The sequence below is a fragment of the Perca flavescens genome, chromosome 4 (assembly GCF_004354835.1).
Source record: "Perca flavescens isolate YP-PL-M2 chromosome 4, PFLA_1.0, whole genome shotgun sequence".
Taxonomy (NCBI): domain Eukaryota; kingdom Metazoa; phylum Chordata; class Actinopteri; order Perciformes; family Percidae; genus Perca; species Perca flavescens.
Genome location: NC_041334.1, coordinates 14,330,928 through 14,358,574, shown reverse-complemented (window position 1 = coordinate 14,358,574; position 27,647 = coordinate 14,330,928). Strand labels below are relative to the sequence as shown.

The 27,647-nt window shown below is 40.7% G+C and overlaps 1 protein-coding gene across 6 annotated transcripts in view; it reads left to right on the top strand.

Annotated features, from left to right (window-relative positions):
* lrrc38b (leucine rich repeat containing 38b) overlaps positions 1 to 27,647 on the top strand; it is a 44,315-nt gene that overhangs the window by 9,059 nt on the left and 7,609 nt on the right. For 3 of the 6 annotated variants that reach the window (XM_028574985.1, XM_028574984.1, XM_028574986.1), the window contains 2 exons: positions 11,797 to 12,590; positions 13,528 to 14,377. In XM_028574985.1, coding sequence (XP_028430786.1) covers positions 11,797 to 12,584 — 788 coding nt within the window. In that variant the 3' untranslated portion in view covers positions 12,585 to 12,590; positions 13,528 to 14,377. Of the gene's footprint in view, positions 1 to 11,126; positions 12,591 to 13,527; positions 14,378 to 18,154; positions 19,808 to 27,647 lie in introns of those variants that run through there. The other 3 variants (XM_028574988.1, XM_028574983.1, XM_028574987.1) reach the window with 3 other exon arrangements.

Here is a 27,647-nt window from a genome sequence, read left to right as displayed (position 1 = left end):
TTGTCTCGCATAGCCAGACATTACTGTAGCTAACGTTAGATGCTGGCTATATTGACATTGATTGTCATTGACTCACAGTTGTCGGCTACGACCGCTGAACAGGCTACACATTGTAAACAGCCATGGCCCGCTTGCCTGGTTCTCCGGTAAAGTTAACAGGGTTAGCATGGCGGCGTTAGCCAGGACCAGTCGGGATCACTTTATTGGCTGTGTCTCAATTTGTTTTTAGCAACTAACCAACTCGGGTACTCTAGCTATATAATTCAGTGTAAGTACACAAATATTGAAATGACATAAAATGCTCGTCCCTTGTAGTTGTGATAAATTAGCCTGAAGCTAATGCTTACCTGTTCATGAGGAAATTAGCCAACTTTGGGCTCTAAGCTGTCTCCATCTTTCAAATACATCTCCAATATTTACCCGGGGTTTGTAACGTCTCTGGTCACGCAACTGTTGGAAACATGCCAAGGTTTTTTAGGTCGGGTCGAATTCATCTTCGTTGATCCTGTTCCTGCTTGCTGCTTTCATACCTGTACTAATGTTACAGCGCGCTGGGTTTACATTTTTACAGGTATATCTGGCAACCCGGCCTGGCTGTCAAACTGGTCAGTTGATAACAACACACAGGCCAAAACACAAACAGAAATTCAGTCACGGAACAGAAATTTCAAAAGGAGAAAATACTGGCATTAGCATTGTTGTCAGAAAAGATAGTATTTCAACTTAGCATGTTTCCTTAATATCTGATGATGCATTGTTGGTCATTTTTGGATTTATTACAGTAAATATATTACATTACTGGATATTTAAAAGAATGCTAAACTGAAAAGTTGTTTTAAGGTCCCTTTTAAAGGTATTTACAGATTAGTGTTGCTCCCCGTAATTATTTGTCCTCACCTAGGGAACATAATAAAAGGCCAGTGTCAGAGGACCTGAGTCATCTGGGGGAGCATATGTTTAGAGTATGTCTAACAGGTAATTAGGCGCTAGTCCATTGAGTGATTCCATTGAGTGAGATTCCCAATTCATTCAAATCGGTGTCTAGAAGCATGCCAAGATTTGTTGCTTTGGGTTGACAAATTCTGCCAAGGATTTAAAGTTATTGCACAGTATCTCTCTCTGGTCTTTTTCTCCAAAATCTATCAATTGTTCAATTGTGAAAAGTTATGTGACATCCAAAAGTTGATCAATGCATTAAACCAGTTTAACAAGAGGACCTCTGCCATTGGGTGATAAATAAATGTACAGTTGTGGTTATTATAAACATAGCTATGAAAATTAATCCCATGTTCTCTGATGATATTTCCCAGTAACAGCATATAAAGACTAAACAACACAGGTCCAAAAATGGAACCTTGAGGAACACCACATGTTATGTTAGTGTAAGCCGAGGAGTCTTTACCAAGGGAGATAAAATAGTCTCTATCAGACAGATAAGTCCTAATCCAAACTAAAACCTGCAGAGCCAGACCTGCATGTTGACATTGTCTCTTTGAGCATGTTAGCATTCTAATGCTAGCTAGCTAGTGTTGCCTAACTACAGCCCGACAGAGCCACCAGCATGGCTTAGCATTCATAACATATAATGTTTGGAACACAACACATTTTCAAATTATGTCCCAAGGGACAAACTTGCTAGGCTGCCACTGTCAACAATGATATGGCAGAACATGTTCAGACTGAGCTGGCCGTCACCATACAGATGGCAGCTACATCTGGTGGCAAGAGAGCTACATTAATTCAGGCATCTGAGGGCATAGTTAAACCCTGATTGCCACATAAACACTTCCCTCAATAGCACAGCTGAGAGAGAGCAGTGGAGCTTCTCGGTTGCATGAGGGTAATACAAACCGTCCATTAGATTAACCGACCATCTCATTTGCCCTGGCAGTTGACAAGGCTAGGGAGGTTTGTGTTGGCGCTTGACGAGTCAGGGGAGAGTCCTGGGTCGACAGGACACACTCCTCGTCAAGTGGCAAACAACGTGAGTTGTTTGCCACTTGAAAAAAAGCGAGGGGAATTTGTCACTAATTTGTGCGTCTATGGTTTTATTCTCCAGTCTATGGAGCCACTGCCATATTTAGGATTCCATTTCACTTTCTCATTCTCAATCCTCTTTATTTTCACATTTACTCTTCTGCTTTTTGCTCTCTCTGTGTCTCTGTCTGTCTTTCTGCCTTGTTTCCTCTTTTTCTCACCTGCTTTTTCCTCATACTGAGAAATGACACAGTTAGGAGGCCGTGGTTAATTAGAGCTCATCCTCGAGGTGGAAGGAAGTAGCTGCTTGGATTATATGGTTTCTTTTCACACTGTCTTGATTTCTGCAGCGTTGGCCTTGCTCTGTAATAGCCAGCTGGCCAAGAATGAGGGATCGAGACCTTTTGATTAATGCATGGAGAGTAATTTAGGGCATTATGTGAGCCACCAGGGTTGGGTTCAATTAACTTTCCACAGATTCAGTCATTCCTCACCATATGACATTTCACACCAAAGATTTTATATGCTTGAATTGCACAAGCTAAGAATTGTTAAAAGTTTCCGCAGCCAATTTATGCATTTGTAAAGAAATCAATAGGGTGTCATATTATGAGATGTGAAATCTAGTGTCCCAAAACACCACACTTCACTGATAACTGACAGTGGACTGTGAGTCTGTGTGTTTTTGTATGCACGTCATTCCCCAGTACTATTGCTCAAGTGTGTTTACAGCTGTCTGTCAGTCCAGTGAATCCAGAGCTTTGATTCAGTTTGCGAGGCTTCAGTCATCGTTCTGTTCCCCCTGATGCCCAGAAACCCCTGACAGCTGACAGGAACACAGTGGCTGAAGCAACAATGGCCAGTGACAGCTTAAATCTCACAGTGCCATTTCATAACATCGCTGTCAACAGACCCACAGGCACACATCGAAACAGCTGATTCTTAAGTTTTGGGCTGGGGACCAACAGAGGTCATTGAAGGGGCTCTGCAGGGTCTCTACTGCAAAATGAGGAAGTATTTGGTATTCTTATTGATATACCAAAAATACACTTTAGGTCAGACATGGGGGAATTTAAATGTACCCTGAGGAGTTTTTTTGTCAAGAAAGTTATCATTCAGCCTTGTTTGTTGCATTGCCCACATTGACAAGATATTCCACACTGTATAGCGTTCATCACGGTCAAAATCTCCACTCCCAAAGTAGATGGTTTTTAATTCAATACTAAATAAACAGAATACTTTACTGGGAACATAATGGCATCAAATGGGGCTGATGAGGCGTTTGCGGTCCAGATAAGTGAGAAGTGTGTCTGTGAAATGAAAAAGTTGACCTACTTGTAAATGAGAAACAAGCTTTTCTGGGATCTAGCATACCATAACATATAGATTTGTTTTATTCTAGTGGCTAAAAAAAAAAGCAATTTCCTATATGTATTGTGATATGTAATTTTCCTTTATTTACTAGCCACAATAGTTTACACTGCCACGTTGTACTATTATATGTATGACTCTATTTTTTTATGTTTTGAATGGCCCAGAAGCTTGACAGCTGGCAGTGTCTTGAAATATTCTGGACCTATGACGCTGGATGTTATGTGCTTTGGACTTTGGGACAAACAAAGAATGACATCATACATGATGTCCAGTGGGGTGAACATTGTTTTTGTACTTATGTCCCCTCAGCTGTTTGTGAATGACTTTGTTTTTCTTTCAGGACAATAGTTTTATTTTACAAGTTAGAAACTTTCTAATGACTAATAACTTTGTGATTGACCATGGAATTGACAAACACCAGATGCGGGGCTAGACGCAGGAATAGTTTTGTATCTCTGGGAGAGTATGTCCGCCGTTTCTGCAGATAATCACTTCTATCTAGATGAGAGAATCACTTGATATGTGGCTCTGATGGATTTCACTCATATACAGTGGCAAAGTATGAGCTGGAGCCTAATGGCTTTCCTAAACGGGAATGAGATCATGTCACTCTTAAGTTTAAAATATTACGGAGACATCAGAAAATAATAATGTCAAAGTTTATCTGACGGTCATTTACAGCCGCTGGTGCTTTAACTTCAAAGTGGAAAGCAACAAGATGAACCAGATGGTGAGCGTTTCTGTGCATATTCTCATTAAATTTATCTGCAACCAGAGTGGAAAACACATCCACCTCCCTAATGCCCACTTAGTTTTCTGCACAACCACCTATTTATCCTTCTAATCACAGCATTAAAAACCAACCACTTTGACAAGAGAGCTCTTTACTGACAAAACTGAACTCTAAACTGAAAATATATGAAATATGTGTCTTTAAAATGTCTGCCTTGATATCTTAGGTTATTGCATTTTTGATTAATCTCTGGATTCCAAAAAGGGTTTAATTTCCCAAGAAAATCAGCACTTTATTAAGCCAGGAGACTATGTAAATCTTTGCAGAAGCAATGTGGACATAGCTTTTACTCAACATTAAAAAAGGTAATGAAAATGTCCTCATAATGAACCTAGGTAGCCCCACATCCTCTCCGTGTGGCTGGAGGCTCATGTAACTGTGAAAAGCTGATATTAAAGACTGCATGTCAGCAGTGTTTTGCACACTGACTGTGTAATCTAAGTGGACAGAATGTTTTTATTGTTGGACCAAGCAGGAAATAACACTACCCATTGAGTGTGGACCATTGTGGGCTTTGACTACACTCAGAGAGCTTCTAAAACAATACTAACTCTGAGTCACTCTTACTCAGCTTCAGCTGATAAAATTGGCAGAAGGAATCCTCTCCACAGCCTTAAAAAGGCCAGTTATTCATGCAATAGTGATAGCAATGTTGCTGATTTTGGCAGTGTACCACGTAAACAGTAGGGGTATAATGATACATAAATCAGTAGTGGTGTAACGATACGTAGATCTGGATCTGCAAGATGCACCTTTTATTTTAAAATTATCACATTATATTTATTCTTTCTCTAAAAAAGAGTAGTTTGGTTTTAATTTAAATGTCTGGAAGTGCACAGTAATACAGTTCCATCCATCCATCCATCTTCGTCCGCTTATCCGGTGTCGGGTCGCGGGGGGAGCAGCTCCAGCAGTAATACAGTTGTCAAATCTTATTTTAGTTGCTTTTTGTATATATATAAATGTAACTGATTGTGTTAAATTAGCTTATGTATCGTCTCGTATCGGTGGCAGGCCCCTGAATTGGATCGATTTTAAATGCCACCTTGACAGACTTTGTGATATCACTAACTATTGTATCGTCCAAAGAATCAGCATAATACCATTTAATGTATTAAAAAAACGTGTGTGATTTACACCCCTAGTAAGCAGAGCTAGAACACAGTTTTGTTGGTGACACGGTGGGACATGTCAAACTGTTCTCAGGTGTTCTGCCCTTTCACTTAATCTTTGTAAGGTTAGGTCATGAAAGGGTTGCAAGAGTCCTATACTAAAGTAGAAAACACTGTCAAGTTACAGTAATACTGTCTGGTGTTACTGTTATGATGTGGCAACAGGGATCGTCTTGAAACCATCCCTTCCACTGTGCCCTTGGCTAATAAAAAAACAGCCCCTGTCCTCCATCCCGCTTCCTGTGCCGGCGCGGGGCAAGCTGCCCAGAATCTCAAATGTCAGCGGATGGCTTAAGAAATGACAGCTGCCGCTGCATCTTGAATGTCCATCGCCACATTCCGAGAAGTGTTGAAAAGGACAAAATGACATTTGCAGTAGGGTTCTCTCAACATCCTCTTGTCTCCTCTCTCTGTGTTTCCACCATGCCACCCCTTTTTTCTGCCCTGCTGTGACCATGAATCTACATAGGATAGTAGTCTGCCTACAAAGCCAAACATCATGCTGTGTTTGGCATTCATCATTTATTGATGGGCTGTTCTTTAATTGCAGCAGGAGAGTGCTTGGCTTCTCTGCTCTCACACTGGCTGATCCATGGGGAATGCCCTCCTACTGAGGGCCCACATTTACTCAACGCCCTGGGAGCACCACTGTTGACTTATAATGGTTGTGACACACACAAAATAACCTGCAGGGTTGTTCTTTTCCCTCTTTTCTACAGCATTTCACTCTCTGCTTACAATTCTTCCATTCTTGCTCTAGCTGACAAAATAGGTGGGTTAAAGCAGAATAATTAACAACTGAATGGAAGCAGAGTAAAAGAGGGATTGGATTGGCATTTGAGACTTATCAGGGGCCTCCTAACCTAAATATACAGATAACTGTAACAAATCCACTAAAAAGATGTTAAATGGGAAGGAAAATCCCATTTGAATTCAATAAGAAAACCACAGCCTATTTACCCACGTGTTATGCAATTAAACATAACTTTTCACTCATCAAAAGTTCTGTGGAGATTAGTGCTCTGAACCCTTCCTTGTAAATTTAAACTAATCCCTCCATGTGTTTTTTCCTGCAACCATGGTGCCCTTATTAACGACCACTCACACAACCCTATCTCCTTTCTCATCTAATCTGTATTTGGCATTGGATTAATTTGCCTCCATCTGCAGCTGCAGTTGGTTAATTTTAATTGTAAGAGGAAAGTGACTGAACTGTGATGGTCACTATTCTGTATGAAAATCTAACATTTTACTGTGATGGCAATTAAAGGACAATTCCAGCGCAAAATGAACGAACGTTCTATGGGATCTGTTTTCATGCTCATCAAATGCGTCTCTAGCTTTAAACAAGCTAACGCAAACCGGTGGTTAGCTGCTAATGCTAGCTTTCGGGGCAGATGGTAAATCGCTATTTTATACTGCTAACAAGGCTCACAATAGCACTACACTTCAACTGTATTATAATGAGGGTCCCTACATATAAACCGAAGCATTGAGAACTTTGTAAGTGTACAGACAGTTTATTAAAAAGAGAGATTATAAAGACAGTAGCGTTCATGTTTACATGAGGGCGCCATCTTGGAAAACAGTCATGAGCAGTCGAATCACGAATGCTGTGTTTGAGCTATATTAATGGTTACTGGTTGCACGGCGTTCGTTGTTTGACTGCTCATGACTGTTTTCCAAGATGGCGCCCTCATGTAAACATGAACGCTACTGTCTTTATAATCTATCTTTTCATCACCGGTTTGCGTTAACTTGTTTAAAGCTAGAGACGCATTCGATTAGCATGAAAAAAGATCCCAGAGAACGTTTGACTCGGTACACATATGTTATTAACCCCTAGGTTCATTTTGCGCCTGAATTGTCCTTTAAGGGCATTTATAGTTTTATGGTGATACATGCCATGGTACATGTGAAAGGCCACATCTGTTTCCACTTGGTTTTAAAATGCGTCTTGGGCGACTGGATCACAAGTGGACATAGGATATCTTATAAAATTACGGTGACTGGTCACGTGACCTTTAGGCCAACCGGTCATGTGACAATTAAATTTAGCCACAAAAAGGTGACTGTAAAACCACGACCTGACAGTTAAGTTTAGGCACCAAAATGACTAGATTTGATAAAAGTTTGTGGTTTGGGGTAAAACACTAAGTAGTACTTCTGGGACATGAACACCCATTTCCTTGGTGAAAGTATTGTGTTTACCCCTTAACTTCTTCCAGGACAAGCACTACACTTCCCAGCTTGAAATCCCTGTGGTTTGGGACCCATCCCGACAGATTCTCACTCTCAGCGCACAAAAAAACAACGCTTGGTCGGGTGCCTTTCTCCTATAGCGTCTCAGTCATATGCCGCTCTGGGTACCCCTCTGACGTCATTTTTGGACGCGCTTGGTCGGGACTCTTGCTGTCACTTTTTGAAATTTTGGGTTGGGACCGGTTTGGCGTCATTTTTCAACGTGCAAGGTAAAACCACTTAGGATTAGGAAAAGATCGTGGTTGGGGTTACAAAATGTATGTTTCAGTGACACACAGAACAAGAATAGGAAACAAACCCCGGTCTCCTGGTTGTTTTACTCAGCCACTACCCCCAACCTGCGTCTTTATGCGACCTAAGATTTTTGGTCTTTTATACTGCTTGCTACCATTGTTGCTCTTAATACTAAGTCATCTTACAGCATCACGGTCTAGCTGCTGCTATGCCAGGTGCATCGCATACAGACACTAAATGGGGATTTCTGCATCGGTATCTGACGCTGAGAGCCACTGACCAAGCGTCAGTATTTGACAAATTATTTTAAAAGTTATTTTACGATGAGTTGGACAAAGTGTTGCGTGATCGTCCATCGTTTTGCTCCTACGTAAGGAGATGTGTACTCCCGCTGTACTAACACAACCGCAAACGCGACTTGGTGGACATAATAACTGTGTGCGGGGCCCTTTGACCTTCTCGCAGACATATCCAGTAACGAAATCTGAACCCAAGTGGTCAGCTGGAGACGATGATAGACACAGGTGGTAAGGGCAAAATGTCTCGGCTGTCCACTTGTGTTCAACTTATTATATACACTAAGCTTTGGTAGTAACAGTAACAGAAACATGTTGCCATTATTGTGATGGAATCTCACTTGTAAATCTGCATAATAATGCTGTACTGTATGTCAAGGGATTGTAACTGATTTTGCACAACTTTAGCCAAGAAATATATCAAGTAGATTCTGTAGAACCCGATGTATGTTGAGTATAGTCATGGAATATATATGTCCGTGTCATGGTTATATTAAAACTGCAGAAAACAAGGACATTTTTGCTTTTATTGGATTTCTTCTCTGTATCTATGAGCTGTCAAACTGTCTAAAACCTACTCTCTGTTTCTTGGCGTCAAAGAAGACAAAATAAAAATGTAATTAAAAAAAAATATATTCATATTTTTATGTGTTTGCAAAGTAAACCATGATTTTATTTTAAGTAATAAATCATGCAGCAACATAGGGCGTGGCTCCACTGACTGAGGACACATCAGTAGGGCAAACCTGGATTAATGCTGTCTCCACTGACAAGGTCACTAAACCCTCAAGCACTGGTTTGTTCCCCCCTCATGTTACATTTATACTACTTTTAACACTTCAGTGACGTGCCATTGCTTCAAAGACTAGAATATCAATTTGTGCAAGAAGCTGTTGAAAAAGCAATAATCTGTCTGTTCCTGTTGTGGACACTCAACATACAATTGTTTTCTCCAGGCTTTCAAGGTTGGTAGAGAACAAACTGAAGGAAAACAAGTGTAGTGGTGTGGGCAGTAAGCTTTGCACCCTGTTGGCTCTTGAACGCACCTCGGTTAGACCAAATTAGCTCCACCCAGACCAAACCCCCTCGTTAGTGGAGCTTATATAAAGGACCTGTATCATCATGGCTGCCTCTTAGCTTTGTTGCTGCCTGTTGGTTGCCACATAGGACCATCTCTTTGACTTTTAGGTAGGTAATTGTGTTAAGTCTGTTTATGCTTTCAAGGTGTTTTCAAATATACCTTTTTCACGGCAGACGTGTTGACATGTCATAGTAGGAAAAGCACAGGTGTATTCAAAACCAGTAATGATGGCTGCATTCCACTTAGGAGAGGCCCTGGTATTGTGCATGCTGACTCACTGAAATAACTTACTGGGACACTTGATCGAATTGAGCCATCGTTAAGGTTATCAATTTCAGCTGTGCTTTTCCTACTGTGACAAGTCAAAATGTCTGCTGTGAAAACGGTCCATACTGAGTTGAATATTTTGCAGCAGTCTGCTGCCTGCCTGACTGTTGTCTGCCTGGGCCTGGATTCCAAGCTCCCCTGCCTGGAGTGGTGTGATTAACTCTCCCTTAGCCTACTGAGTACATTTGAGTGAAGGTATGAGTAACCTAAAGCAGCAAGTCTGGTATAATCACTACCTGAGCTAAAGGTTATCACACATTGATCACTGCTTTTAAACAAACAATCATAAAACCCCTGTAAATTTGATCGGTAAATTTGATTAATAAAGTTTACCCCAGAAGAATCACATTGCTGCTGCTTTATTGTCAGCTGTGTCCCAGGTGAAAGTCAGTGGCAATCAATATTAATGAGGCATATGTAGTTTTAACACCCACCATGATCAACCATGCATGGAAGCACAATTGATTGCAAAGTCAAAGTAATTTGGGCTCTGGCCAAAAATCCCCAAAACAACCTATATTAATATTCAAAGACAGAACTAAAACACTAAAATCCTGTTTTTAAATAATGACAATTTTAAAATAAAAAGTAGGCCTACTCATTCTTTAAACAATACTTACTACCAGTGACCTCACAAGAAAAATGACAATGTTTGTTCACTTTAGCCAAACAGGAAAAACTCAGGAGGTTGGGTGTACAAAGCATCTGATTTTGGTACTCAAGGCTGCATCCTATCTCCTTCCAACAGTCAACGTTGGTTTCTTTTAAACCATGCCAGCCATCCAACCATGACCATTTATTTGGGATTTTGTGAAAAAAGTTGGCTAAACCAGTAACCATAATTATTAGGGGGAAGCAGTAGCTCCGTCCGTGGGGACTTTGCTTGGTACCTGTATGGATCAAGTAGTGTGGACTGACAGCAGGAGAAGATGCCAGCTCGCCTCCTGCTCACTGCCGTGGTGCCCTTGAGCAAGGCACCTAACCCTCAAACTTCTCCAGGGATGCTGTATTATGGCTGACCAGAGATGGGGACTCGAGTCTGAGACTCTGACTTGAGTCACACTTAAGTCGCACAAATGGCTGATTTCAGACTTAACTCGGACTCCAGCTTTGAGACTCGTCAACAACCTGTCTTCATGCAATTATTTATTATAAATTGATTAATGTATTTCTATTTTCTTTTATTGGCGCATATACGCTGGGGAAAAGCATGTCCCTTGCCCTTTGCCGTAATGTGCAATGTAATGCATGCGCAATCCCTGTGTGCGTGCATATCAAAAAATGCATTAACAATGGTGACACCAAGTCCTCCCGCAGTTGTGCCTTTTGTCAATAGTTTTGCTTTCAATAAATTCGTAAACAGTGGCAGTAAGCGAACAGCTATATGCAAAGTGTGTGGCACCAAGATAAATGATGCCGGATCAACAACGTCGAACTTCATCAGGCATCTCAAAACGCACCCAGATAGGTCAGTCCCTTGCTAATGTGAAAGAGACGTTACATTTAGCATATATCGTCACAGGTAACAAGCTAACCATCGCAAAGTGTTGTGCTAATGCTTGGAACAGGCAAATTGTATCTTTATAGTTGTATCCATATGATGTGACAGACTTGGGTCAATATTTCACCAGTAGCAGAAGATTAGACTATACAATGTCCTAAGTTGGAGACCCAATGTAAGTTCTGGATGTAACAAAATTAAGCCAGCTCCATTAAAGCATAAGTGATATTTTTCCCGTCACAAGTTCACAACCACTCTTGGCTGCAGTGCCCACATTTTATTTCAGAAAAAAAACATGATAGAAACGTTTAGTATTACTTTAGCCATTCCCCCCACAGAACACTACACAGTTTTATGCAGATTTTATTAGTGGCAAGCAAAACAATTTCCCATGTCAATCTACAGGTTTACAGAATTCCCCAATGCTAAGAAAGGTACTATTGGGAAGGGACAGAGCAGTATTGAGTCATTCATTATTCAGCAAAGAGGTGTGCAACTGTACCATCAGGGACATTCTAGGCAGAAGGCCATCTCTGAATCAATCATTAATGAACTCATTTCATGCAACCTGCCACTGTCATCAATTGACCAGCCCAGCTTCAGAAAGTTTTTGTCAGTGGTAGATGAAAAATATTGTCCAGTAAGTCGGAGCACCGTAACAAGACTAAATGATCTTGCAACAGACAAAGAGGCCAAGATCAAATCAAAATTAGAGAAAACAGACCTTGGGTCTGTTACTGTGGACATCTGGACTGACAGGACCATGCATGGCTTTTTAGGAATTACTGCCCACTTCATGGAGCTAGACAGAAGCAACCCAAGACTCCAGTCACAGGGTCTCGCACTGGTGAGAGGATTAGTTGAAAAAGTTGAGCAAGTATGTGATAACTTCAACATAAAGCACAAATTAGATTACATTATCTCTGACAATGCTTCGAACATGAAGAAAGCCTTTATGGTTTGTTTTCTCTCTGCTACAAGTAGCGAAGATGATGACCTGGAAAATGGTGACCTGTGGGAGGACGCAAATGAGGATAACCAGAATGATGTGGAATCCATCCACAGCAGCTGCTGGCAAAAACGACTTCAGTGCTTTGCACATTCGCTGCAGCTAGTTGTGCGAGATGGACTTAAAGATATACAAGTTCTGAACAGTGCAATGGCAAAGGTGACAATATTTGACAGCACTCTGCGCCTTGTTGGAACAGTCACTGACTTGGATCTTCAAAGCCTGAATACACTCCTGGACACCCAAGGTTATAAAGATATGCATTTATCAGCCAGAGAATGGGGTCAGTTGAAAGAACTTGTGGAAATGCTGGCCCCATTTCTTCAAGCAATGGACTTCACTCAAGGGAAGAAAGTTGTGACCCTTAGAGCAGCCCTCACTTGTATACTGTCACTTAACTGCCATCTCATCAGGATGTTGATTTTGAATGACGCGGCAGTAGATCTTCCATTTGGGGACATTGTCTACATGATGTCAACATTACTCAATCCATCATTCTGCCTCTTTTGGCTAGAGCAAGATGTCCAAGTACCAGATGAAGTGAAGTCAAGGAGATGATGATAGGTAGGTGTACCCACCATTTCCAAACACAAACTATCACACACATCACATTATACATATTAAAAATGCCAATTATGTTGTAAATTGTCTTCCTAGATTGATTCACAACCTTGACACTGTGTATATCAGTCCCATGTAGGGTTGGGTACCGAAACTCGGTGCCAATAGTGAACCGGTGCTGACGTAAACGGTAGTAACGAGACCGAATAAGAACGAAAGTTTCGGTGCCTCATTTCGGTGCTCGACTTTACACTACACCTGACAGCATGTAACGTTAGCCTACCTTTAGCTAGCAGCTGGATTAATCACGGTTAAAATGCTGACAGCTAACGTTAAACAGTGTAAAGTGTGACTGTATTTTACTGTGGAGGACTTCTACAGCGGGATGTAACAGTCTGCAGCGCAGCAGCTGCCGTTGTCGCAATTCATAGATATACAGTATGTTTATATGGTCGGAATTAAACAACACAGACGATGCGTTCACTCGCAGCTGCCGTTGTCGGAATTAAACTACACAGACGGTGCGTTCACTTGCAGCTGCCGTTGTCGGAATTAAACACAGATTCACTTAAAACGGGTAGCCTCGTGGTGCATTCACAGTAATTGTAAAATACCCTTTTCCCATCTGGGGTTCAATAGCAATTTACTGGTGAAATAAGTTATTGTTATAGTTATTACATTATTATTAAATCTTTAATTTTGACCATGGCCTTAGCAATAAACAAGTCACTGACTGTTGTTTACTACCCTTATTTTTTTTTCTTTTTTTTTTTTTTTTTTTTTTTTTAACTTTATTGAAAAGTACCGGTTCAGGCACCGTTTAGGCACCGGCACAGTTTTAAAAGTATCGATTTAGCACCGGAATCGAAAAAAAACCAAACGATACCCAACCCTAGTCCCATGATGCTGTAACTCAACATGGTTTTTGATAAACTTACAGACCTGGTCTTGGCGGAGGCTCGAAAACTGACTGTACCTGAAAGCAGCAGTGGAGACGATGATCGGGAGGAGTCACCACCTGCTAAAACTCCACGTCTTTTCTCTGGCTACCGGAAGAAAAGCAGCAAGAAAAGTGTGGATCATGGCTCATCTGTCCAGGCTGAGATCATCGGCTATATCCAGGTAGCATCTGATGAAGTGGACTGTCTTGAGTTCTGGAAAATACAGTCAAAGGCATTCCCGTGACTCTTATCTTGTGGCTATGAGAGTGCTTCCTGTCCCGGCTACCAGTGCACCAGTGGAGAGGGCTTATCATGCGTTCTCACCATGCCAGGCTTTCGGCAAAGACGCTGTCACACTTGGTCTTTTTGAAATGTAACCAGTCTGTTGTTTAAAGACTTCCCAGGATTTAAAGCCACTAAAGTGTGTTGCCAGAAAGGTCATCTGGCCCATATCCAGAGTTTTGAGAGCTAATTTAGAAGATCAAATGGTCTTCTTATTTCAGTATGTGGTAATTGTTTGATTTAAATTTCTTAAATTTTTCTTGTTGTTAAATAGCAATACGGAAAGTATCCGTTCTCACATGTTTGCAGCATGGTTGGTGTATTGACTTTCAATACAGATGTTTCCCTCAAACTTTGAACACTGAAAAATGTAATGCATGATGAGGTTGGGCTTTACAGCCAGTTGGTAACACAAACATGTATTCTGTGATGCAGATACCAAAATGTTGAAATGTATCTTCAAAATGTTTCTTCAGATTGCATTGCAGTAGACCCTATAGTGTTATCCTACAACTGATTTTGATACTGTATGGATGGTAGCTACAGGACATGCTTTGAATTCATAAGATTTAACAATACAGTGTTAGGGACAGATCAGATGGCCAGACTTGAGACTTGACTTGGACTCGTGGTAAAAAGACTTGAGACTTGAACTTGCCCCTCAAAGACTTGAGGACTTCCAAAAAATGACTTGTGAACATCGCTGTGGCTGACCCTGTACTACTCCTTAAAAAAATGCATGCGAGTGCTATGTGAAACGAGTAGCCATTTCTGCCTGAGGCAGTGCTCGAGTTGCATTTCAATGTGAGGCATCTCCATTTTAAGTATCTCTAAGTCAATTTCATCTGAGCTGCTTAGCAGTTAATCAGCTGACAGAAACAGGGCAGAGGAAATGTGTAGAATATGTACTTTTTTCTTTTTTCTAAGAAAAGCTTTTTCTGTTCTGTCCTTGCAACTGCAAGGTAAAAATACAACAATGAAAAAAACCTCTACTACATCTGTGACTAATATTGGTTCAGGCATTAGTCAGATCTACAATGACAACAGGACCTGAACAAATCTCATAACTGTAAATATTGCATGCCCACCTTCATGTCCCTTATTTCATTTAGGAGTCAGGTATTATAAAATCAATGATCGACATTGTTGTGTAGTGTAACAGTTTTGTCTACACCTTAACATACCTCAGGTGAAGTAGGATGGACACTCATCCTATAGCGTTGTAAAGGCAGAAACATGGCCCATGCAAGTATGCAAATGCCAATGCCTCTCATACACACTGGTGGAGGTAACAAACGTCAGTCTACAGGGGGACGATATAGACCTAATCAGAGTGTTTCCATGACCACGGTAGTGAACAAACATGGAGTCTGTGGAGGAATGTGTACAGCTAATACATCCATGGTACAGCTGCACAGTACTTACTTCACAGAAGGCAGAAGAAAAAAAAAAAGTCCTGTTTTTTTTATTTTTTTTTACCCATCACCAGCCACTCCCGCCCGCTCTAACTGGACGTCCTCGGGCCTTAATGCTGCTGCTGCTGCTACTACTACTACTACTGTCCTTCCCTGAAAAACGACCCTATAGATTGTTTGTTTTTACAGGCAGTACCACTCTAGTGGCCGTAGTACTTATGACGAGAGCGAAACAGGAAGTAAGGTGACGAAGTATGTGAGCGCCAAACTACATGTAAGGAGGGAGCTTGTGGTGTTTAATGGGTCAAACAAACACAGGACTCTTACCCAGGAGACCGGAGTTCGTGTCCTGTTTGAAAATAAAAGTAATGATAATTTTTTTCTTTTTACTTTACTCAACTACGCCACGTTCTGTCACGTGCGTCATTATGTCATATCAATATGCACATAAGTAATGTAACATAACGAATGTATGCTACTACTGATATTAACCCAAACCACAATCTTTTTTTTTTCCTGAACCTAACCAAACTGCAACCGTATCACAACGTTAATGTCAATTTTGAAACTGCAATCGTTGCGTTTAGATATGAGGACGGAAAACGCTCCTGTGGGTCATATTTCCTGCCACTGCTAAGGGTGCTCATGTATTACAAATGCCTGTGGGTTGCTGTAGAGTAGGAACAAACTACCTATGTGTACAGTGGCCGTAATATTCCAAGAAGTACAATTTCGTCCGTGAGCGTTCCTTCCAGTATACTAGTTTTATGTTATTGTGGTACCATTTCATTGCTAACATCAGCTATCAGGTTCCCAAACATATGCAAGCTACTGTTAGTAAAGCATCAGTTCTATAGTTATTCTGTATATTAATAGTGTAAGGCAGTGTTTATAGTGTAGGAGAGAAGCAACGGAGGTTTGTGTTTTTAATATATTTCTCTGAGCAGTATGAACAATCATGTCAAGGAAACCATTGTGTACGCGCAGCTGTTCCAGCTGTAGCTAGTCTGTGTTACAACTCCATTACGTGAGTTGTCTGCCAGGGAAATCACGACACATATGATTACATTTATGTTACAAGGTAGACAATCCTTTTCCATCATCGACGCGAGGAAAAGTATCCTAGACGTCATTACAGCGCTATGCACAACCATGCTATAGTTAGTCAAGCAACTATAAAACTTTGAAATTACACAAATTACCTTTTGAGAAGAAAGCAGGCAACTTTGGCGTCCCTTTTAAAATCCTAGCTCCTTATAAGCTATTTCCAGCTTGGAAAAGCCACTCCAATATTAACTTTGGTCTTGTTGCTTTGCCTGTTGCGTTGTCGTTTTAATTCTCTTTTTAAGTTCCTTGGCGACTTTGTTACATGTCCTCGAGAATAGGCTTGATCCTCCATCTTCAACAGGCTTTCAAATCTGCCGGCAGTTGTGAGTAATCTCCCTGCTGGCATTCATCACGGTGCCATTGAGTGTAAAAGCACGAAAGGCGGAGTTATGTTCCTCTTTGGCTAATGTATTTTAAAGATGGAGGCGCTACATGGCTGCCGCCATTCGAGCGATTTGCCTGTATGTATTCTGAATGATTCTAAATGGAAGATTCTCCGCTTACGAGAATACTTTGATTAGTTGGTGGAAGTAATTACACATGAATGAGCACATATGTGAAAGAACAAAGGTTTTTTTGCTAAGAATCAACTCAAAAAATTACAAAATGGAGTTCTAAGTTCAGTTTGATATAGTAAGAGGCTCTACTTCACAGTAACACATCAGAAAGAATTCTCTAGAGATTAGTTACATAATTCTTTGTAAATAACTACATGAAAAGGATTTTTCATCAAACTGTCCATAAGTCTGCAAATATTTAAGCATTATATAGCGCCACTAAATCATAGTAAGTTGAAATGTGTTTACAGGAAACAAATGACTCCACCTCAGCTTTGAGTGTTTTTCATATCAATATGTGCTGACTTTGATGAAAGAGCAGCTCTCTTCTCTGTGCAATGAAGTAAACCTCACCGGCAGAGCTGCAGACTCATCTGACTTGAGTGGACGCCTCAAGGAAGAAGTGGTATTATCATATTACCTGTGATGAAGTTAGTTAGATGCTATTCCCATGTGCCCTGTTGTTATGAGATGCAGTTGTGCGTACGTTCAATTCAATCTATGTGTTCACTTAATAAGTAAAATATATAAAATAATAAGTGCGTAAACTTTTTAATGTATTACATTTGCATTGTGAATATGTTATCTTCTTGGAAATCCACAATTACCATCCATGACAGCACCACTTTCTTAGACATTTCACGCTACCGTCGTCTTTACAGGTCTAATCGCTGTCCGCCCGCAACAACCTTGGTCTAATTGCATTTACTTGTTGGAGCAAATCCCATCTGGGAAATTCAATTCACAGTCTGAATTGTCTCCAATATGAATGTTTGAGTCTCATGGCACCTCTATTTTACTATCCAAAATATTGAGGTCCTAAAAATACATCATGGAAAGGCAGATTAATTAATATTAAGATAGTTTTCAAGCGGACTGGTGGTCTGTTATGGCTTTTTACCCTTCACGAAAACTTAGTGTTCTAAGGCTGAAATTGCCAATAATTAGGTAAATAAACAAGGATAAAGGCCAATGCTGTATATTTTAACAGGTCACAGTTTTCCACTTAAACAACTAATGAAGCCTGTCCAAATGTCTGGCTGTGTTTAACAAAACATTCCCTATAATTGTCAAACCAGTGAGGCCAAGTAACAGCTTGCTTTTGTCAATGAATTGTAAAGCAGGTGAAAAGATTAAATATAATTGTGTGGAAGGCAAGGAGAATGTAAAATATTTAAAAAATAGTTTGCCCTAATATTTGTTAATATTCTGTTTAAATACATCTTTCCTTCTACATCATCTGATTTCTTTTCTTTTTTTTTTAGATACAACTGATCGTCATTTGTTCACAATATAGGAAGTGACATCACATGTTGACAGCGTGGCTCAGGCACGCCTCCCTAGAAATAAGGAGAGGGGAGAGGGCATGAGATAAACCGTGGTAGATTCAGAGGCAGTTGTTGGATTGGCATGGCTGTGTGCAGCTCAGCACTGCCATCTACATCCATGAGGCTCCAACCTGGACATTTGGATTCTCTCTGCACAGCAACACAGCCTTGATACGGTGCTGGACAGCGTAACAGTCAGCTGTGCTGTGTTTTCACAGCATGTTGCAGGGCATTGGGAGATAGAGGTAATAACGGGGGACAACCTTACCACACACTTGAGCGATGTTCTGTGAGCCTCTCTCTCTCTGTCTCGTTTCAGACCGTCAGGCTTTTCTACACAGAGACCTGGGACTAATGGAGGGATGCCATGATGTTGCTCTTTGCTTGTCATGCTTGAATCACAGCTTCATATATCCTTTTGTGTCAGAGACCGTATTGTCTTCGTCTGTCACTGCCGCCAGATCAACCGTGGGGTAGCGTGGCGGACAGAGCCCCCTCCTCAACCCCCCTCTCCCTTGTCTGTGCCCCCGGCTTCTCATCACTCCCGGCTCGCTCGTGTCTATTTACCTCTCTTAAGCTGCCCTCCCCTCTCTGTTAAGCTCCGTCTTTCTTGCTCTCCCGCTCCCTACTGCTTACTATCTTCCTCTCTTTACTCCTTCAAAGCAGACAGTGTGCTATTCTATCCAAGCAGCTTGCTACATGATCTCGTGGAAAACCGTTTTCACCACTGCTCTGCCGCCTCACAATTCCTTCGCCCTTTCAGATTTCCATCTCTACAACGGCAGGATGTTCCTTCACGAGGATTGATCCCCATTCACCCCCTTTCACTTTCCCCTTCCCCTCCCTTGTCCTGATCTCCTGCCCTCTGACCCTCACCCTCTTGTTCTCTGCCCCCACCCTTCCTCTTCTATTCGCAATTACCCCGAGCCTCTTTCCCCCGTAATTTATTTCACCCCTTGACCATGTTGCCATGCGTCTGCTGGCTCCAACGTATCCTCATCTTGCTGTCCTCTGTCTTATGGACCCGGGGGGAAAACTGCCCAGCAACCTGCATGTGCCCAGATCCTCACACTGTGGACTGCAGTGGCCGTGGGCTAACCCGTCTACCCAATGAGATCCCCTTGGATGTGCGCAGGCTGTTGCTGGCTGACAACTTGATACCCCGCATCCCCTCGGACTTCCTGGTTCTATACAGTGACTTGGTGTACCTGGACCTCCGGAACAACTCCCTCTCCCACATTGAACCGGGGACTCTCAGCACCTCTTCCAGGCTGGTCTTCTTGGACCTAGGCAGCAACAATCTGACTGAAATCCCTAAGGGGACTTTTGGGGAGTCTCGGAGCCTGATCAAGCTACGACTGGGCAACAACCCATATCTGAGCTTGGTGAATGAGGATGCCTTCCTTGGCCTCACGTCTCTGAGAGAACTGGAACTGGAGCGTAATGCACTGTCTACTCTACATGTGGGGGCACTGAGTCAGTTGCCCTCCCTGCGGGCGGTGAGGCTAGAGGGCAACCCCTGGGTGTGCAACTGCAACTTTGCCAGCCTGTTTGCATGGCTGATGGAGAACAGCCACAAGCTTCCAAACGGTAAGTAGCGACATCTAAGAAACACTTGCTTTCCATGTGCTTGACCTAAATATAGCATATCTGAGCACAACATACAACAGTATTATTGCAAATCCATTGCCATGACACTGCTCTGGTCTATTTATGTTTTCCTTGTAGGAGAGGGAACCCCCCCTCCCTCTCCCGTGTTCTAATTTTGTCTCTTTCTTCCTCCACTCCCATAGCATATAATGCGTGAGACTGGGTATGTAATATGAGACAATAGCACTTCTTTGAAAGTGAAAGCTACAAGGATGCTTTGTTCAATATTAAACAATATTAAGAATTTTAGCTTGCAGTTTCTCTGATTCCACATTTCACCATGCATATAAACATTAACCTTCATCCTGCGTGGTAGTCAAATCGATCAATTTGCAGCTTCTTTTATATAATACTTATTTATATAATACCTGCCATTTGGTGTACATTGAAATTCAGCAATATTATCAATTATGTTTGTCCTACACCAATGAAAGTCAAACATCTTCTCCTATTATCTTCTCCGCTCAATCCATGTGCATTTTTAGGCCCACACTATAGACTATGTCTACCACTGTGATTCAGCCTGGAGGGTGGAATTAGATAACAGGGCTGAAGTTTTGGTGTGCTTCAGTGTGCAAACCAATCTGAATGTGTGGATGCATATCTGAGGAACAACAAAAGACAAAGGGGATGAACCATGTCCCTTTTGAAATATCACATGTGGGTAAGATCCGTTTACATTGAGCTGATTGGTCTCAACATCCAAAGCTACATGGTTATAAGGGGCTGAAAGATATGTCCTGGATAAAAACCCTCACAAAAAGCATCACAAAAAAAACATCACAATTGGTCAAATCTGTGTTAATATTATTCATTTCTAAATATATTGTATAGAATATCAAAAACACCTGTGAGAAGCAATCTATTCCTAAATAATTATTATGTTTTGTTGAGAGAGAACCATACATGTATTTACTGAAGGTCAGCCTTATGTATATCAATATTAATGCCCTTACAGAGGACACAGACAGCAGTTATCTCAACTGCAAGCTGGCACGTGGGAGCAGAGGAGGCAAAAATAAACAGATCTGACAGTTCAGCCACACATGACTAGTAGCTCATGCTGTTATCGTATTCAGATCAAAGTGCAGATTTGATGTATTTTGACTTATATTTAGAGAATTTAATATAAATGTGGCTCGTAGTGTTGTGACATATGTCCATGGATATTTCAAGGTGTATTTAAATAGAGTACACAATGTCCACGTACAGGGTGTTATATATTAATGTGTCCAGATAAGGAGTGGCAACATTTCTGTCAATGTTCCAAGGTTGTTTGGTGTGTGAAATGTTGACCTGTATGTACAAAGAACAGTTTTTTTTGTCCAAAGCATGAATAACCGTGGACTAAATCGTCTGACTCAAGATGTGATTTTTTTTATTTGTTTTTAATGTGTAATAAAGTGATGGCAGAACAAGTTAAGACGCATACAGGGACACATAAACAGCCAAAATAGATAATATAAAGTAAGACGGTGACATAGAGTAAGACAAAAACAAAAGGTGACAAAAATAAACTACAAAAACAACCCACAACAAATAAACAAGGAATTTTAACACAAGGAACAAGTTAAAACTGGTGGGTAAGAAATGAGGCAAAAATGGAGGTCCAGCAAAACTTTGGATGCATGATGTGTGTACAGGATGATCAGCCTGTCCTCACCCAAAAAAACAGCCATATGGGTCAATGCAAGCAGCTCATAACGACCAACAATTACGTTTCTTGTGAGGAGGCGACCACTCGGGGCTGTACTAATTGTCACAAGAGCAAACTAGGAGCAAGTTGGGTGATTGATGGGTGAAACAAACACAGGACTCATTTAGGAGACTGGGGTTTGTGTCCCGTTGGAAACCAAAAGACAACTGTCCTTTTGAAATTGAGTTTTACCTATGACTTTTCAGACCTTAGTCTGTGATGTCACTTTACCTCCTCATTTTAGTAGTTTTACGTAACTAATTTTAAGCTACTCCCTGAGATTTTACTAACCTTAACTAAGTTTTTGTTACCTAAACTCAACTAGTTTTGTTTCACAATGTTTACTACGTGTTTAAAACTGTGACCGTTACGTTAAATAGAAAGGTCACATAACTACGGTCACATGATTAAACCTCCACCATGCGGCAGTAAATAGAACCCCCCTTCTCCCTTTTTTGTGCCACCGGTTTCTCATCACTCCCGCCACTGTAAATAGAACGGTTTTGGGAGTCTTTGGAAATCGACGTATAGTGTTGTATAGGTATGAGGATTTGTTGGAATGTTTGTGTTTGTAGGGTTGGGGTGCGTTGAATCAGGCTAAGTGGTCATACAAGATATATACATACAGTATATCTCTTATATATGCATACATACATTTTCCCTCCTTTTATAGAGAGAGAGAGAGAGAGAGAGAGAGAGGTGGGGGTTCATATTCTCATATTGTAATTTGGCAAGATATTTCATAACAAAAATGGTAATTTGCAAATTAAAATGAAAATCTTGTTCTGGCTCGCAGAGGCTTTTACTCGACTCCCCTAAAAAACTGTCTGGCTGTTGCAAACTGCTGACAACCAACAGAAGTTGTACTCCTTATATGCATTTAGGCCACGGTGTGCCGTGCTATTGATACTTCTCTCGCTTTCCTCTAAGGGATCAGCATTTGCCCCAAAAAACAGATAAGTTTGGGCCTGTGAGGAAGAAAAGTTGATAAACTGGCAAGAATACCTAATTCCCCTTAGAAACCGGCTGCAAATACATTAATCACGGCTTCTAACTGATGTCAACTGCTAGGCATAATGAATTGAATTAGTAGTGCTGGCCAGGCAGACATCAACAACAAAGAAGAAGCCAAAGGCCTGGCCAAGCTGCGACTATGGCTGCCAACTGGCCTCAGTCTATATACACACTCAAATTGAGTTAGTAATGCGTATCTCACCTCATATGCAGCTCTTACATCCCCATCATGGAGTGTTTGACCCAAGAGATGAGTCCACCTGCTCAGACAGAGCATACAAACTGTATATATGTCTCTATATATGGTCTACATTTGGTCTTTTGTATAATTTTATCATTTTATTTGGCCAAAAAAGGTGTCTGGAATGTACTTTGCAATGCTAATGATGCAGAGGGATTGGATGACAAATAACATTTTTGCAAAAGGAATAATAATAATTTTTCATCTTAGGCTCATTTTTCTCTTCTAAGGCAATGCAAATTGGTTCTGTAACAGGTCAGAGAGGACAAAAAGATCTTTCAGCGAAATAAAATATCTTCTAAAACAAGTTTGTGTGCATAATTTATAGAAGAGTTGCTTTATTTTTCTTACTTTACTTCAAAACTGCGACACAACTAGCCCGTAGTACTGACAACGGAATATAGTTTTTGTGCTTATATTTGTACATGTTTGTCCATTTAAACTGATAATCTGTCAGCACCAGCAGACGTTTAATGTAACTCCTGAGTTTTAGACCAGGTTATAAAAATTAGTATTAAAAAAAAAAAAGTATTAAACACACAACCCCTGAATTACCATTTCTGACCATTATTTCCTCCAGACTGTCTACTTCTTTTATGAGTACTACATGAAAATGTGTAGCGTTGTACAGACTACCGGTAATCAAGTTGGAAAGAACGGCTGGTTCACACATGCAGTCATCATACTACCAGACCTAATTACAAACAGGAATTGATAAAAGATTGCAACACAGCTGCCATTAAGGACACAATACAATGTTTTTAAAAATGTGATACTCTTACATTACACTTTTGTTTTCTAAATTGCTTCTGGATTTATATATTAACTATATTTGTAACTATTATTTAAAATGACAATATTTTTCCTTACTTTTTACCATTCTTTTAACATAGATTGTCATGTCAGTTTGAACACACTGCATACAGAACAAGTATTTAAAAAAGTATGGAGTGTGGGGTTGGGTTGCAGAGATCGTTTGTAGTAGCTTCAACATTTTGTGCTTTGAATATCAGTGGAGCTCTTAGTTTTAAGAGAGACTATACTCACATTAAACAGTAATTTTCTAGTCAGATTACTAATTGGTTTTTGGATGAATCAGACATCAGGATACAACACCCACGCAGATGGAAAAAGGACACTGATGTGCAATTTAAAGAGTAATTCCCGTCTATGTAATTGAATTTTTTTTTCTCTATGATGAACAAGATATTAAGTTGAAACGCTCACACTCATGATGGTTGGTAGAGTTCATACATATTGAAAAGCTTATCGAGTCAACCTCATTTACTAATGAGCGTCCATCTGTTATTTTGTATCCATTTCCAACACAGCGTTCAAGGGTATAGGTCATCGCAATATCGTGATCAAGGGCTCAGTTGTTACATTAAAAAATAATACATTAATATACTGTCTTCAGCAAAGATGTAGTACTTACTATAAAGCATTGTTATGTAAAAATGGAATGGGACACAGTATGATGGGCATGTTTGCTTTTTCAAGATTTTGGTTTTTACTTTTAAAACACAAAGTATAGATGTTGGGAATCAGCTGAAACATGGTCTTCCACCGTATGCTATAGACACATCTCTTCCAACTGCACCTTAGCTTAGACGATGATACTAAAAAAAAAAATAACAATATTGCAATTACATGTTCCACTTACATGTGGATCTTTGTAGTGTGGCTAATTTGAAGTTTATGTAGGTTTATGTGAGTTTTTTGCTGCTCTGAGTTTGTACCTTCATGGTTGAGTGCACTTATTGGAAGTCGCTTTGAATAAAAGCTTCAGCTAAATTAAATGTAATGTAAATGTAATGTGTGTCCATAGATTCCCCATTAGCATTAATTAGGCTGATCAGGTCATAGCATAACTTTCAGAAAACTGTACAGCACCAGCAGAATAATTAAACAAAATCTCAATTGAAAGATTGTCAATAAAACATGACAAACTGTGTTGCTATTTTAGAAGTCATCCTGAGATATGGTTCCGTCTGCGATGGCCTGCATAATGTAGCAGCTGCAGAGCCTATGCTGTAAACCCAATTCCCATTCCATTTTTCACATCCTGATTTCCCCTGTGATTTCAAGTTCACAGAGCAGCATGCTCTTCTGTTTGCCTAAGTTTGATTACTGCAGGTCAGCAGTGGGTGGAAGAACGTTAAAATTCTGGACTTATTTTGGGATAGAAAACACAGATTACTTTCCACATAATCGTATTTTGTCTCCTATGCGCAGGTATTCATTTTGAGCTGCAAACGACCAGAAAGACACACATCTAACTGTCTGTCTTCTTTTCCTTTTTGTTGTTTGTAGGTTTTTAAGCCACCAATTGGGTTCATTAATGTTTTAACGAAGGCATGAGTGTCAACATGATCCACTGCTATCTCCAGTGCTCTTGGGTTAAGGATGAACAAAGGCCATGTATATAATTCAGGGTGACACAGTTCTACGGCACATTGGCCCGGGTAATTGGAGCCAGAGCTGCCTACAGGGCAGGGCGGGCCAACTCCCATGAGAGATTGAGGCTGAAGCCCATCGTGGCATTGCTATCAACACTAGGCATGACCTGTTTCCAACAGTTTCACTACAAAGTAGCAGTTTGTGTGACAGGGTCAAAGTCTGAATTTTCCTTCACAGTCCATCAAGTTACTCCCCCCAGAGACCAGTTACCACTCAGCGGGAGCAGCATTGAAAATATGACCAGCACAACAATGCCATACCATACTGCCCGATGCAACATTACAGTACTTGCTATCTTTGCTACCCATGTGATGAGAAAATATCTATTCCATTAACACAGGCTGACAGCTTATTTTATCCTGGCCTATTTAATGTTTATTTAAAGTTGGGATGAAAGAGAGAGAGAAAAAAAGCGAGAGAGAGAAAGCGAGAGAGAATAGGTGGACAGAATTAGTGTTATAGCATCGGCTGCTGCACGCACAGGAGCAGATTGAGATAATGTGCCGGTGTCAGAAATAAAAGGTGAAAAGCCAAAAGGTTTATTTCACAGGCAGTGTGCACCATTTTGGATGATGGATGCTTTCCTTTCTGCCTGTGTGTGGTCGAGTGTGAAGCATAAATGGCTTAGAACTGCATATTTAGCTGTTTGGTCATAATGAATTGTGACAGTAGGCAAAACGCTTTCTGTCATGGTGAAAACGTGAAAAGGAATCGACTCATAGTATTTGCTTTATTTGGTCTCTTGTATTTGGGAATTAGCAATTTTTTTTGTGTGTGAATGTGTGCTTTTGTGATGAGATATTTTGAATACGGTACAGTGATGTCAGTGAGTCTCCACGCGGGAGGAATTCCCTCCTGAATGAGTCACCCTCGCCCCACTGTCACATGAATGCTTGTCATTTTGTGCATCCATAACACACATTCTGTTCCTCCCAACTCCTACTCTTGCCCTCCTCTTCACTGAATCTCTCATTTTCCCTTCAGATTTCCTTCACTCTTTCTTCCTGCGATTGCAATTGAATAATTCTCCTGTTTCTCTGTAATTATGTCTGCCTGGTTCTTTTGACATCTACTGAGTATTGGACTTTTGCGGCACATTCATCCAGCTCATCCTCGCCCAGAAAACGACCATATGGGTCGACTGTGCAAGCAGCTCATAATGACCACGACAACCTCTCGTGGCTGTACTAATTATCGCAAGAGCAAACAAGGAAGTGAGGTGACAAAGTATAAGACCGCAAAAATCCACATAATGAGTCAGGTTGGATTGGTGGATATGTTTAACAAACACAGGACTTTCACTCAGGAGACCAGGGTTTGTGAAACTGAAAGCCATTTTAAAATGAACCGATTTACCTATAACTTTTACGGACCTTAGTCTGTGACGCAATAATGTCCATGACGTCATGTTACGTCCTTATTTTACGGTACTCATTTAAAGGCAATCCCTGATGTTTTACTAACCCTAAGTATTTTTATTGTCAAACTTAACTACTTTCGTTTGACATGTTTACTATGTGTTTAATACTTAAATAGGTAAAAACATTAAAATGGTCACATGACTAAGGACTATGGTCACATGATGGCGGCAGTAAATAGAACGGTCGTATGTGTAATTTTTTTGAGTCTTTGGAAATCGTCCTATAATGTTGTTTAGGTATGAAAATGTGTTGCAGCTATTCATTAGTAGGGCGGGGATGGTTTTGTGAGTCATTATCACAACTTGATTATTTAGGTAGAGTGTCTAGACACTAGTGGTTCAGGAACAAGTGAAGACTTAAGCATGAATGCCTTTGCAAATGGTGCAGAGATCAATCTGGACAGACAGGTGTTGAGGGAGGGAGGAGAAACAAGCCTCCAATATCAGTCTGTGACAGCCAGGTAGATCAATCACAGCTGAGACGGCAGATAGCGTCTCCCCTCGGCTGGCTGTAATCCTAAATGTAATCCATCAATTGTCCGCGCCAGGAATGTAACATAGCTGTGTGGGCTGACATACCTCATAGTGTTGGGGCATGAATTTTGTTACATTATGGTCTGGTAGCCTACTCCAGCCACACGTTTTGTGAAAATAGTGGTGACAGAATTTGTACTGTATTAGCTTACCCATTTATAAAGCTGGTATTGACCCTCTGTACATGTAGCTTTTATTAGAAACTGTCATGTACTGCAACACTTTCTGAGCAAGAAACTATGTCTCTTTAAATCCTAAATAATGAATGATTTTTTCTTTACTAATCTTTTTGTTATGTTTTATTTAAGTAATTGTTTACGTATCAATGTTTTATCTGCCACAGATAAGATCTCAATTAATTAAAATGAACAGCTTTCACTGTAGGTTTTGGTGAGGAGATTTAGACTTGCAGGAA